General features: G+C 39.2%; 1 protein-coding gene across 4 annotated transcripts in view; it reads right to left on the reverse strand.

Moving 5' to 3' along the window:
• Positions 1–5,064: 5,064 nt before the first annotated feature.
• Positions 5,065–14,997, reverse strand: part of LOC103143386 (nuclear factor 1 B-type) — a 93,898-nt gene continuing 83,965 nt past the window's right edge. For all 4 annotated transcript variants that reach the window (XM_007559905.2, XM_007559904.2, XM_016675217.1 and 1 more), the window contains one exon: positions 5,065–12,999. In XM_007559905.2, coding sequence (XP_007559967.1) covers positions 12,867–12,999 — 133 coding nt within the window. In that variant the 3' untranslated portion in view covers positions 5,065–12,866. The remainder of the gene's footprint in view (positions 13,000–14,997) is intronic.

The raw sequence follows: 14,997 nt of genomic DNA on the forward strand, positions 1-14,997 counted from the left end.
TGTTATTAAATATTATTTTATCAATTACATCAAAGCAGTTTTTATCCGTTTACTGCCGAATTACACCAATCGGTCCCTCCGCTTTATTGTGACAATTCACACAAAATCAACAAATCCCTGCACTAATTGCAAAAAATCCCCAAAACAATTGTGAAATCTTGGAGGGACTGAAAAGACGTTCAATATTAGTTAACTTTGAGAACGTATGGATATTTTAACAGTTAGTTTACAGGTTTCAGCAACACGTTCTAGAAGAACCGGCCCTTTAAGAGCGTCCATGATCCTGATTTGGCCCAAAATCAAACTGAGTTCGACACCTCTGGATTAGAGTGACCAAAAAGAAACAAAAAATAACTAAATCTCAATGTCTTAATGATCTCTAAGACCTTTGGGGAAATAGTCTGTGAACTGACAGGACAACAGCATTTTAAAAAAAAAGCTAACATCATACCTCCAGTCAAACATGGCAGTAGACCAACCAGGATAATCCTGAAGGAGAATGGTTGGGCGTCTGTTTACAAACCGATGTTAAAATTAATTTCATTATCTTTAACATTTATGAAAACAAAAGAATCCGTGCAGGAAGCAGATACTTTGTTAGGACAGTGAATCTGGCTGCGGCCTCAGACTTGCACAGCCTGGGCGCTAAAACTTTTCTTGTTTTTCGTTTTACTCTGCAGAAGTTGCACAGGTGGGCTTCTCTGGTCGCTTGTCCTGTTCGTCTTTCTTGTCACGGTGGGAGTGAGTGAAAGAGTTCATGTAAAGAAGGCAGCCGGCGCTGTGTGTGCCAGGTTTGTTTGTCACATCTCCGCCTGTCTGCGCCTTATGCAAATGGGTGGGGGGCTGGGAGGGACAGCTCCATGGGAAACTGCTGGTGCTAATCCAGCATGTTGAACAGGGGAGGAGAGGAGTACTTTTCAATAAAGCACCCCCACCCTTCTGTCAATTCATACACACACAAACAAACACGCCGACGCGCGCGCACACACACACACACTCGCTCACAAGCATCCCCGCGTGCGCCTTCAAACAAACATCACGACAAAAACACGACGACACACAACTCCTTTCCCACTCTGACGCACATAAACACCGAACACCTGTTTCTTTTCTGCGCATCTAAACAGACATGAATTAATATGTGAACAAATCCCACGATCTTAAGACCCACTGTCAATCGGCGGGGTGTAACACCAGGGCGCTTTCAATGAGATAACAACGAGCCCCAGCGTGATCGGCCTGTACTTCCACCTAAAGATAGGCTAATAACATGGCCCATGACTTAGACTATGAAATTTATGCTAATTTGTGTGGGAATACTGGAGCTAAGAGTGGCGTTTAGGATCAGAGCTGTTTTCTTTTTAATTTTGGACATCCCTCATTCATTCCCAAAGCTCTCTCTTTTTTTTGCGAACACATGCAGGATAAGATTTTGGTTGTGTCTTTGTTAAAGCTCTTGAGTTAAAAGTTTTGGTGCTCATCAGAAATCCCAGAGGGAAAAAATCTATCGTTGTCGTGTTTAGGTAATTAATTTGACACAAAGTTATGGTAAAATCCAATATAGGTATTTATATCAATCACATTTAAACACAGAAAAACCGGATTTATTCGCAGTTCAGTTTTTGTGGATTTTTTCTGTGACTCTGAAGTATTTGAGTAAAATTTGTGTATTAGCTGATTTTTTTGTAGGACAAATGGAAAGGAAAATGTTTGAGAAGCTGACATGACTGCGTGCATCGCTACTTGACACGCTATTGGTTAATGTTTACAAAGCAGCCAATCCAGGAGCAGCATTGGTTTTATATTGGCTGTACATCCAAGAGAGTAAATAAAAAAAAATAAATACTGTAGTACCACTAAAATGGTTTTCACTATGTGTATTAATGCAGATTTAGCTATTGAACTATAAATATTCAGTACAGGATGTGTCAAACGTTCATGGATTCCACTATAAAGCTAAAGAAACAAGAGAAATTCAAAGGTTTTACTCAAGTTAATTAACCACCCAGCATGTAGATAAAGGTAACTGCTGTTTGACATCTAGTATTGTCTCTCCAGTTTTTGAAAAATAAAAAGACGAGACCATAATAAATCATTTCAAAACTATCAATCTCACTATAAACAATAAATTTGATATAGGAAAAAATATTTAAAAAGTAAAAAGAGGCAATAAGTGTGTTGTATAATGAGGCAAATCCCTAAACGAAAGCCGTATCGAAGCATTTTCTTGTTTTCAGCTTCAGCATTTACTTTTCTTTAGCTTACACTAAACCTGTAAGAAGTTTGTCTGTGTCAGCAGGATTTTCCTGACATTCACTAATCTTTTAATCTGTAGCTGAAGCCAGGGGTTTGCAGACAGGTTAGAAAAGTATCAGGCAAGACAAGAGTACAAAAAAAAAAAAATCACTCGATCATATTTGTAGGATAAAAGTGAAGGCAGTGACCAAACGCTGGGGAAAATTTCTTAGTCTGAAAATGATCAGGGAATAAAATAAAAGTTTTCAAATCATGATTCTGTCGATTGAAACCAACCTGAAACCCGTTAAATAATGTGATTAACTTTACCGAGAGCCATTGTACGTACGTGGAAAAAACATGGGACAGTGGTGAACGTACGGCCAAAACGACTCTCAAGATCTTTAATGATTTGTCTTGTTTTGTAATCACAAAAATACCCTTCATGTAATTTTTTTTAACCTTTATTAAAAACATATGGTCGAGATCACTAAACAGAAACTCTGCCTCGGCCGCTTCCTGGTAAAGTAAATGAACTTATTCTTCAATGCCAACAAGTATTAGTACATTTCTCCCATAATCCCAGCATAAATGTGTTTGTTGCAGTGCTATGTAATCATACCAGAAATTTAAGATCTACATAAGTAAACACTAACGAAATAAATCTGAACAAACTCCGCTGTGTTTGCCTCCTGCGAGATAAAGTGTGCTAAAGTCACAATTTTGTGCCAAAAGAGGAAATGGATTAATCCCCCGATTTAATTCTAGCAGCACGCAAGACAAATTTTATGTTTCTCCGTTTCAACCTCAAGACGTGACAGAGCTCTTTGTGCTGCCGTTGGCTCGGGTCCAACGGTGCGGTCCAGCCTCTGCGCTCGCAGGTCGGTGTGAGAGGACTCGCTGTGCTTTTTGCCCCCCCGCCTTTTCGGTACGCAGCGGAGCCGTGAGGCGCCGTTATTCTCCGTTATTCTCCCCCGGAGTCGGTACGCGGAAGAGGAGGAAGAAATGGACAAACACAAAGGCAATCAACAAATCTCCTTTCGCCGGAGCTCTGTGAAACATAATAAGACCAAATCATCATCTATTTAGCTTCGTCAAATCACTGACAGCAGGCCTTGATAAAAGAGAATGGAAAATATGTAGGGTACAAGACGCTGCCAAGACCCTCACCGACAAGAGCTTCCTATTGAAGCCAGATGTTGATTCAACTGGCCAATTTTGATAAATGGCATAATGATTACCATTATAGATTGAGTAATTTTATATCCGCATGCCACATTGTTGGTCCCTTTTAATGGAAGCCAAATAAAGTCTGATTTGCGCCCGAGGCCAGGTGGGCCTTTCTGGTGTTGGCGTGCTGCATGCAGCGCCTTAATCACCGTTAGGAGGGCACCCATGCAGCAGACGAGCCACCTGGCCTGCAGGGCACCGCCGACGGTTCCTGTTGTTGTCGTCAACTGTCCAGAAAAGCCCGTCACACAGCTCCATAATGAGATTTAATTGGCGCTTTAACCTGACGTTTGCCCCTTCTAATGACCTCAATCCCATTAGAAGGACTTACTCAATCAGAGCTTCTCAAACTTGACCCACTGACCCCATATGGATGTTACCTGGTGTGGCACTCTGGTGTTTTGACGGACTAAATCTGGGGTCCAAACACCGTGTCCCCCTTTCTCCGGGGGATTTGGGGTGTTACGGCAGATTAGCGAGAGTAAAGCCACAATGGAAAATGGGTGTGGGGAGTTACAGGATCGCTGCTGGACATAAACTGATGTTTGCGTTCAGGCCTTACTGTGACAGATACTTCGGAGAATCGAGGGAAATCCAATTACTGTACTAAGATACTTCCCCCCCTCCTCTGATCTCATACTGTCCTTATTTCCTTCCTACCACAAATCCGCTTTAAGGTTCTTGTGAAACCTTTTTTCACCTTGCAAAACATTCCACGTTTCTGGGAATAAACATAAAGGAGAGTAACAGTGTGTGCAATCAGATTGACCTCAAGTTTCGGAAGACTTGTCTTTGCTATACTGTAAAAAGAACCCTAATCCTACTGCTAACTGTAATGATTGAGTCTTCTCTCTTTAGCAAGACGGTTTTCCAGCTGCCATGTTGTTGAGAAAGCCAATGTTTCGCTCCAGGGACTTTGTCGTTAATACCCGATCAATACAGAAACTAATATTTTGGAGAAGCCTACTGACCCCACGTAAACAGAAACAGGCTTTTTTTTGTTGTTGTTGTTGAGAAAACCTGGAAAATGTTTTTGAAAATATACATTTGTTACTACTAGTGCTGGAAATGTGTATAAAAATAATGGAGTTGTTTTTGTATTTTTGTTTCTTTCGCATTCGTCTCATGGGTTATGATTTTGTTTCCATTAAAATTCAAATGTGAACTGAAGAAGTAAATGACTAAAAAGGCGAAACAATGTCAGGTAGAATACAAATAAGTGTTGTAGTAATGTCCACATAAAAAAAGATATAAGGAAAGACAAATGGATGGATGATTAAGTTGATGGAAAATGGATGGGTGAATTAGAAAAACAACTGCACTGAGACAGATGAATGAATAAATTAATGGGTTTAGACAGTTGGACAGAGAAAACGTATTTCATAGTCTGATTTCGTTTTCTATATTTTATACTTTTCACTACTTTGTTTCACTGTTATTACTCAAAAGTTTAAATAACTTAAGTGGGCCCCACACTGATCCCTGAGGAACACCTTTAGTTACATTCCTTCACAATCCATACAGTAAGAACAAAAAAAAAAAGCAGAAATAAAATGTTATTTCATCAATCAAACACAAGAAAGAGTCACAGTTGTGAAGTCGTTTTTGTAGCATAGCTCATTTTATTGTTTAAACAGTTTTGCATAGGAAATATATCCACTTCCAGTAATTGACTGCAGTAAAAACAGCTGCTAGCAGTATAGGCTGGATATAACAGTAACAATCACAAAAAGTTGAGCCTCTATTTACACTGATTTTTAATCTTGTGGCAATTTTAGCCCCTGCATCAAATGTAACCAGCTTGAAGGCATTGCCTAAATGCTTCGCATTACTAAAAATCAATAAAAAGAAGGGATATCAAGGCCTTCGCTATACAGTTCACAATGGACACCTGTGGCTCCTAGACTGTAAATTAAAAAGATAAAATAAAAACAAAACAAAAAAAAAACAGGTTTCCAAAATTCCTCTAAAACATACATTCAGATACATACATAGACCTTGAACACACTTGCAGTGTAACTACGATCACTACTGGAGACTGCTTACATACTGTTTTTGTTGTTGGTGTTGTTGTTGTTCGTTACGTACAAATCCGCCGTAGTTCCTCAGAGTGAAATGTGTGTGCAGAGGGAAGAGAAAGTGCCACAAAACCCCCCACTACCCACCTCCCATTAAAAAAAAACAAACAAAACCAAAAACAACAAATCAGCTCTACAGAGAAAAGAAAATACATTACTTCATCCTTTCGCTGCACATAATGTAGCGCTGACCCTCTTTGCTCTGACTCCCCCACCACGCCAAAAAAAAAGGAAAATTATTTTAGATTTTAAACAAGTCTGATGTGGACACGTGTGTTGGCATATTTATAATATGAAAACATCACAAAACAAAAACAAAAATCCATAAGCGTGTGATGAAAAGCACATTTCCCAGATGAGTTCGCCACATTCTCCTCTGAGCGACGCAAGGCGTGTTTATCACATTCTACCGTTATATACAACAGACACTTGGACAGCTTGGACAGGCACTGCTAGCTTCTCATCTCCGTTTGCTGAGAGTTACATCCTGTAGAAATGCTGGTTTTTAATGTTTGCTTTATAACCTGACGTTGACTGACTAGCAGCTAGCCAAAAAGTATGGAGGATGTGTATTGCTCGGGTGGGATGAAAATGAAGTTTCCCTTCACGCCTGCACGCCTCTCAGTCCCTTCCAGAACGCTCGCAACAAAACGAAAATAAAATCACACATATTGCATGAGTGCCACAGGTCCTCCTTGCATATGGTTGCCCTGTTCCTCTGTCGTGATTAGAGTAGTAATACTTTAGACAAAAATTAAAATAATGATCTGACATGATGCTGCAGACAGGTCGAACACTGTTTACATTATTATTTTTTTTTAATAAAGTTTCAGGACGTTTTCGACATTCAAACCGAAAAATAAACAAAAAAAATTATATATATATATACCTCAGCTGGAAAAGTAAAGTACCCTAAAGTGAAGCACCTTAAATTTATACAAAGAAGGGGATTTCTATATAGTACATCAAGCATGTGAAAAGTGCAAAATGACTGATGTGTAGATACTGATCTTTTAGGACATTCTTGAGAAGACAATTAATTATTGACCACGATCAACAACAAACTGGTCAGTAAAATTAGATAAGAGTGCTGGCTGTTTCGCTCCCTTGTCGTTTCATGCTTCAGCAGTTTTGGTTTAACGGCCACGGGACGCTTCGTTTCGACTCGGCATCAATTGGATTTACTTATTTTTCAACGATATATTTTTGTGATGAAAATAAACAAAATTACATGAATTTGCAATGTTTGAAGAACAAAACGGTTTGCTTACATGGGATTAAATGGCGATATGTACAAAAGGTGGAACGATTCGCCATGTTGGGTCATGTTGTTCTCTTTGTACACCAAGTTCAAACATGAACCGTCATTTTGTTGCTTCTTTTATACCATTTAATACTTGTAAACAAAACCATTTTTTAAGTTTTGCCCATTGGTCCGTTGTGGAGATGAATATTCTTGAAAACGGATTAGTGCACTTGATTATCGACGCGCAAACAAGGAACAATTAAACATTTTTCAATTTGAAAATATTAAATTGGGCTACTGATTAATAAAAAGCCACTAGTGCCACAAAATCTCAATAATGTGTTTTTATTTTAAATAGGTTAAATCATGAGGCAGATGAGAGCATTTTGATGTATTTACTGTGGGTGTAAAACTGTCTGTCAGCCAGAACGAAACTAAACAAAGTGTCCCGTGACAGACAGAGCGCACGACTTCGTACAGGAAAACCTGGTATGGCACAACCAAAACTGCAAAAGTACAAACTAGCGAAGGGGCAAAATGACCAGCAGCTAGCACCGATTGACACATTTCCCATTAGGAAACTAAATATTTCATTCATTTTAGGACGTTTGTCACTGGAGATTTTACCCTGCTCGTCATTCGTTTCATGTCAGATGCAATCTGTGGCCTTTAATTTTTTTTTTCTTTTTTGTTTTATACGTTTTCTTTTTTTTTTTTTGTTGTTTGCTTTTTACTGGTTTAAGTGAGATCACCTCCCAGCTGCTACAACAAACACATTCACACCACTCGCTTGTTCAACAAGAATTTACACCCATTTTGAGAGAAAAAAAGCAAACAAAATTATCAAATAAAACAGAAAGAAATGAAGAAAAAGAAATTACAAATTTTGAGAAACGTCACATCACACTTACTATGGCCACTCTAATCAAAGTACAATTCAAATATTCATGGAGTTTTCCCCCCCCAAAAAATAGTAATATCTAAAAGCACTAGGAATAATGAGAAATAATAACATTAATATAGTAATAATAAAAAAAAACCTTCATTGTTGTTGTTCTTTATTCTTACTGATCTCCCATCTCTCCAACCCGCCACATTTTCTTTTTCTTTTTTCTTTTACACACAGGAATACAAATGTGATGACAACACTATTCGGGGTAACCTGGAGAGTTCTAACTCAAATCCAGCATCTAAAATAAAAAAATAAACTAAACGCTAATTAATTTATTTTCCTAAAATGGAATTGACTTGTTCTCCCCTCCTCCCCTCTCACTCAATCCCCCCAGAAATGAAGATTTACAAATACAATCTTCAAGAGAAGAGCTCCCCAGAAAAGTTTACAGTGTACAAACTCCTGTCCTACGGCAGGATTTTAAAAAGAAAAACAAAAAAAATGTTTTATTTACTTGAACAAAAAGACCCTCATCTTCTCATTTCGCGTAGCGTCAGAGGCACTCGATCGCACAACGTCCAGCTCACACACAACACAGGCGCTCTCGCCTTGCATGCACGCTTCAGCCGCAGAGGCAGAGTTTAACCCCCAGCAACACGATCAGGATATTTACCTTTATTTACAGTCTCCCAATTTTACCAAACACTGACAGCACAGCGACCCTCACACACACTCACACACACACTCCGCAGAGGAACAGACACACTTGGGGACAATGCACTTCAGTGGGTCTCTGATGGCCGAAGGCTGCAAAGCACTTGTTCTTTTAAAAAAAAAAATAAAACAAAACAAAAAAAAAAGACAGAACAGTGCACATAGAACGGGGTGGCTTTTTTTTTTTTAATTAATATATAAATTTTTTTCATCTGCATAATAAATCCGGGTGAAGACGAAGAGCTTGAGCTTGACTTGAGGATCATTTTGATACTGCTCACACCAGAGAGCGCGCGGGAAAATTTCGCCCCTCAGAAAAGGAAATATTTCTTTCACGATTGTAGGGAAAGAGTGCAAAAGAGCAGCTTTTTCTCTGAGAGAAAACTCTGATTTCTACATTAACGACGGTATGATTGATATACATAATGCCCTGTAATATGCCTGAGAGGTTTAGATTGAGACTTCTGAACACTGCACGGGGGAGAAGATGATTGCCTATGTGCTCTATTTAAGTGCTATATATATTTCCTTATCTAGTGGATTCTATTTAAGCTTCTAGTCGGCCATTAAAACAACATTCTTCTCTAGTCCAATAATTACTTTAACACACTTTTACTGGTTCTGCAAGGGGAGTATGTGTGTTTATATACATTTATACAAATCTACTAGGTATAAAATACTCTAAAGGCTTGCCTGAGCCTGTCTGGAACTGATTTGGACAGGTCTCACTAGCATTAGTTGGTGTGTGATTGTTGCGCAGGTCACAGGCCACTTAGCTGATGTGTTCGTTAAGGCATCTATTCGGGAATTGCATTCGGCTGACGTCTCCCGAGGAAAAAAAGAACAACAGGGCTTGGCTGAAGCCCTCCGGGATCTGAGACCGACCGAGATCCTACGAGGAAAAAAAATGATCTCCTACAATGATTGTCGCGCTCAAGTCAAGCCGTCTCTCCTGTAAAATATATGAGCTCCGTTCGAAAGGTTTACACGCTAGCACCCCAGGTGGAAAGTTGAAAGAAAGAGTCATGGTTAGGCATGGGCCGGTGTGGGTTTGAGGGAAAACACGGCATTTACAGGGACATTTAAAACAAACTGCTTTTATAGAAAACAAAAGAAACCATTATTCTTGCTGCCGCCAAAACAATTTAACATATAGATTATTGCAGCTATAAACCGGTCAATTAAATGTATTTATTATTTTGATTTTGATATGTGGACTTAAGCAAAAATTGAGACGAATCCTGTGTTAAACTTATTAGTTTACAAGTACTCAACTGTATTGCAGCAAATGTTACACCTAAGGTAAGGAGCACACCTGGCTAACATTAGCTAGTAAATTAGGCTAGGAGTACAGCTAGCTAACATTAGCTAGTAAATTAAGCTAGGAGTCCAGCTAGCTAACATTAGCTAGTAAATTAGGCTAGGAGTACAGCTAGCTAACATTAGCTAGTAAATTAAGCTAGGAGTACAGCTAGCTAACATTAGCTAGTAAATTAAGCTAGGAGTACAGCTAGCTAACATTAGCTAGTAAATTAGGCTAGGAGTCCAGCTAGCTAACATTAGCTGGTAAATCAGCATATAGCTTTTCAGTTGTAGTTTCATAATTGACTTACTTTAAAGATAACTGGGGAATTTTATGTTTTACTGTCTCATGTTAAAAATTGTTTAACAGCTGAATTTTTCTTTCTCCGTAAATGTAGCATCCTTAATTCAGCCAGCTACTAATTAAGCATTATTTTTATGCGCCGACGTAGGCAAAAATATTTTAAATATTGAAGTCAGTTTAATATCAGTGACAAGTGGTAGTCGTTTAATTACCATTTCATGAGTTTTTGGACAACTGGAAATATTTTCGAACAGCCCGATTTTGTGTTTTTTTGTAGGTGCAGTAAAGGTATTTCAGCGTTTATTTTCTAGCTAACCAGCTGTGAAGGGATAGCGACAGTGCGGCTTCTCGCAGATGGACAAAAACTGATTTTATTTCTTGCTAAAGATGTTTTAAACTTTCAAAAGCGGTGAGTGAAAATCTTTAAAAACCTGAAGTAGCTTGATACGGGTGACTGACCCATGCCTAGTCACAGCAGACCAATTAGTGACTTTGCAGCCGTAGTAAGACCTACATAGGGTGCATTCTAATGTTTTTTAATACATACTTCTAAAAAAAAAACTTCACCCTTTTCCAAAAAAATATATTACACTGAAACATGTCTGACTGTCATTCGGTAGATGCTGGAGGAAACAAGAAAAAGAAAAATCAGACCTTGCCTTACACTGCATAGAAAGCAGTCCCCACTTTGGTCAATAAAAAAAAAAAAAAAAAAAAGGAAACACCCACAACAACAACAACATCATCAACAACAACAGCGACGGACAACATCAACAAAATAAATGCATTACCATATTTTCTATCTCCAAACTAGCCTCTAATAATTGACACATCTATAAGCACTACCTACATAGGCAAAACTTGGTATTGCATAATTTTCATATTTCTGAATTCCACCCTCCACAATAGTAACGGGAAGATGAAGAAAATGAGCGTTGAAGATAAGAGAGAAAACAAAACGATGAAAAGTTATCAGAAAAAAACCACCAAAATACTGAAAAACAAAACAAAAAAATAAAACCAAATGCTGGTAGATTACAAACTTTAAAACAGCAACTATACACAGCCTTGATATGCAACGTAACTGTGAGATAGAGTAGTACATGAAGTTAAAAATCAACAATTTCATTCAAAGTACAAAACAATTCTTATCATAAAAATGTTAATTTTTTTCTCTCTCTCTATAATGATAAATGCAGCAAAAACAACTGTAGTGATGTCTCTATATTCAAAGGCAAGGCACGTAATGTGGACTATATGTCGTCGTGCAAAATTAGGAGTAGTATCGGAGAGATTTGTTTTTTTCTCGTGTGTGTGTGTATATATTTATATATAAATGCGTGTGTGTGTGTGTGTGTTGTCTGGACTGGAGGGGCAACAGCTGCGGGATTGCCATGCAGAGATCTTGATTTCGGGGATATGCCACCACCTGGATTCATAATTTCAGTTTTCACCCTTTCCCACTTTAGAGTTCGCCTTGCACAAGCTGTAGCTTTACCCATGAAGATTACAGTACATTTGCATGGATAATAACTGCACACATAAGCTTTATAAGCTGACGGCCAAATGCTTTTTAATTGAAACAAAATGTCTCTTTCACACACACTTTGTGTGTGTGTAATTTCTCGACTTATTTTAGATTGTTTAAGAAAAAAGAAATTGCCCATCGTGATGGGAAGTGCTCAGATCAGATTAAGTGCTGTTTTTTTTTTTCTCTGTTGCACAGGTAGCTTTATGCTCGACTTCAAACTGCCTTTCACACTTTTTTACTCATGCGAAGAGATGGATATGTGACTGAAATCATATTCTTAAACATTTAATAACTATCCCCCTTCCTTTAGAGTCTTAGGGCAGTCAGACTGATAGCTTCCCTTCAAAAAAAATTCAATTGCACTTGCCTCTGTCGCAAATTTTTTCTTCCTCTTTTATTATTACATTCCTTTTGAAAAGGACTTGCGAGTCGTTTTTCGTCTTCTTTTTTTTTAGTTTTTTTTTTAGGAGGGGTCCAATGTCAAGCTGTTAGCATTTAGTGTTTTTTTTAAAACTGCATCGAGAGTTCTCAACTCTCCCCGTAAGTGTTTACATTAGTTCTTGAAATAAGTAGCAGTAAAGAAACAAAGTCAACACATTTTTTTTTTCCTTAAAAACAAAGAGTCGTATCACAGTAAACTGAAATCAAACAGAAGAAAAAGAAGAAGAAAAAAAAAACACTCTGAATTCACAATTTTTTTTTTTTTTTTTGTTCCTACGGTGTAGACAGTGAATCGTTCGTTCGTTCGTTCAGAGTCTCTGAGCCATCCACCAGGCAGGGATGTATCTGCAGACCCCCCCTCGGTTGAGTGCATGTGTGTGTGTGCGCGCGCGTGAGTGTGTGTGTGTGTGTTGCGGGGCGTTCAAAATGGTTTTCACCTTCCTCTGACGTTGAACAATAAGTAGGAATTACTGCCAAGAGTCTAGAGTGTCATGCAATTAAACATTAAGGCATCTATACATCACAGTATTCAGATGGATTGAAAAAAGTTCTGCAAACGCAACAACTGACTGGTGGGTGGGTGGATGTGTGCGAGGAGACATCAGACCTGAAGCTTTTCTTCCTTCCTCTGAGCCGTCCGCTCATCATCTTTACTTCAGGGCCACTGTCCATCATCATCATCATCATCAGGAGGAGGAGGGGAGATGGAAGAGGTGAGGGGGGGGGGGGGGGTCAGGAGGTCAAAGGTAAGGAGGTTGATGAGTAGGGGGTTTATGCAGCACCTGCTGCTTTGCTGGTTTCATCCATGGCTGCAGACACCTGTAGTGCCGGCTCTGCCCCGCCCGTCCACCCCGGCTGGGGGGAGGGCAGAGGTGCGCCGAGCCTCGACGAGCTCAGTTCCCGGACTCGGCGGGGACCAGCGGTTCACCAATGATGTTTATGCTGTAGTTCTGGTGGACATTTGTTGGCAGAATCGGAGTCCCGTTCGACACTTGGAATGGAACTAAGCTCGCCCAGGTACCAGGACTGGAAAAGGAAAGAAAACACACAAAAAGGACAGAGAAGTGACAGTTAGCGACATGCTGGGAGCTTTTTCCTTTTTTGCAGATTTATGAAGTTATTGTGGACATCAGGAACCAAAGACAAGAAATAACAAATCCTTTTAATGATTTTCCACTGGAAATTGAAGTGACTCAAGTTTTCTCCAGCTCAGTGGAGCACTGAGTAACGCAGGGCAGTGCTGGTCAGCTGGCTGAAAGAAGAATGCTATGCTTGTCACTCGGTTCTTCTTTTCAAAAAAAAAAAAAAAAAAACTTTGCTAGAAGTTTGCTATTGGAAAATCAGGCAGAAACCACATTAATAATAAAACTTTTGCTCCATATTTTGCTCACTCGTCTGCTTTCTTTCACTTATAGTCGTGGGCATCAGGAGACGACATCCAACAGGCTGAAAGTCACACCGGCGTGAAAAATGCGAACCCATAATAGCTAAAATGTCGCAGCCAGCAGCTGCATCCCTACCAACTCTAAAATAATAATGTAAAGAGTCGTCACAATGATTGATGTTAACTGAAGGAGCATTAGCTGAAGTAAACTGCTAAAAAAATAAAATAAAGAAGAAATGGAAACTAAAGGAGAGCCACAAATCTGATAATCAACAAGCAGGCATGTCTGGTAAGTAACCAACTGCAGGCTTTATCTGAATAACTAACCAGCTAATGTTAGTTACACTTGTGTTAGTTTATAAAGAGCGCAATGGAAAAATGTGTATTTTGTGGAATAAGCGCTTGAAAAATACTGCTAAATTTAGTATTTGTTATTGTATATTGAATACATGTAATTAATAAAGGTGGGAATGGTTGTTGCCTGCAGGTTTCACAGTGGGTGTGGTGTATTTAAGGTGCAGTGTCTGAATTTACTCTGACTACACCATAGCAGGCTAACAATTAGCCGCTAACGATGCTAAAATTCGATTTTGCTACTTAGCTGCTACTTTAAACAATTATATTCAGTTTTCTATGAATCACCTCCACTTCAAACTATATGGATTCGTTTCTAACAACATTCACCCAAATTGTCAGAACATTAAAAAATGGCCACAGACACAAGGTGCCATATTTGAATTTGTAGGAACTCTTATGGAAGGCTAACCAGTAGCCGCTAACGATGCTAAATTTAGATTTTGCTACTTAGCGTGCTATTTCAAACGATTTTTTTAAGCTTCTTTATGAATCTGGAAATATTTAACCACCTCCAATATAAAATATATGTATCAATTTCTGAAAAATATTCACTCAAATTATCAGAATGTAAAAAAAAAGAAAAAAAAAGACTTTTCGGCGTCAGAACCGCCTTGGTTTTAAGACTACACTGAAACCTTCTCTCTCCAACCATGTTACTGCTTTCTCGTCTCATGAGCTGCCTGTAAATATACATATTGTGTTTTTTATATATATATAAATGCAGTATTTTGGCTAATACCGTGAGAATCTCATACTAAGACATGTGACACGACTGGTCTGAACTAAGCGGAGGTGATCCCGGATCATGTGAGAGGGTCGTGACGCAGTGCCCGCTCCTCTGCAAAGAAGAAGAGGGGGTTAAAAAAAAAGGAGAGTGGGGGTCTGTGCACAAAGCTGCCCCATCCCTATTCATCTCACGCTAATGGCAAAACAACACGGTGATTGTTCCTGGGGAGCAACGGTGCTAACTGAAAACGCGAGCGGGAACAAGCGGCATGTTGTTCCCGAGGGGCGCTGCGCTGCGTAGATGTCAGATAATTAGCCCCCCCTGCTCTCCTCCTCGTCCTCTTTACTCTCCTTTTCTTCCTCACCAGCCCTCAGTGTGCACCAACGCGTCACCCTCGCCTCGGATGAGAATACCTGCGACGCAGATTTCAAGTAAAAAGAGTGAAATGTTTAAGGAGTGTGGAGAGAGAGAGGGGGAGTCTCATGAAAAGCAACTCTTCAGCCTGTCTGAGTTTCACATCAACCACTAGCCGCAGTTGTTGCGCTTAAAACAAAGA

This window comes from Poecilia formosa, unplaced genomic scaffold (genome assembly GCF_000485575.1).
Source record: "Poecilia formosa unplaced genomic scaffold, Poecilia_formosa-5.1.2 Scaffold111, whole genome shotgun sequence".
In the NCBI taxonomy this organism is placed as follows: Eukaryota; Metazoa; Chordata; class Actinopteri; order Cyprinodontiformes; family Poeciliidae; genus Poecilia; species Poecilia formosa.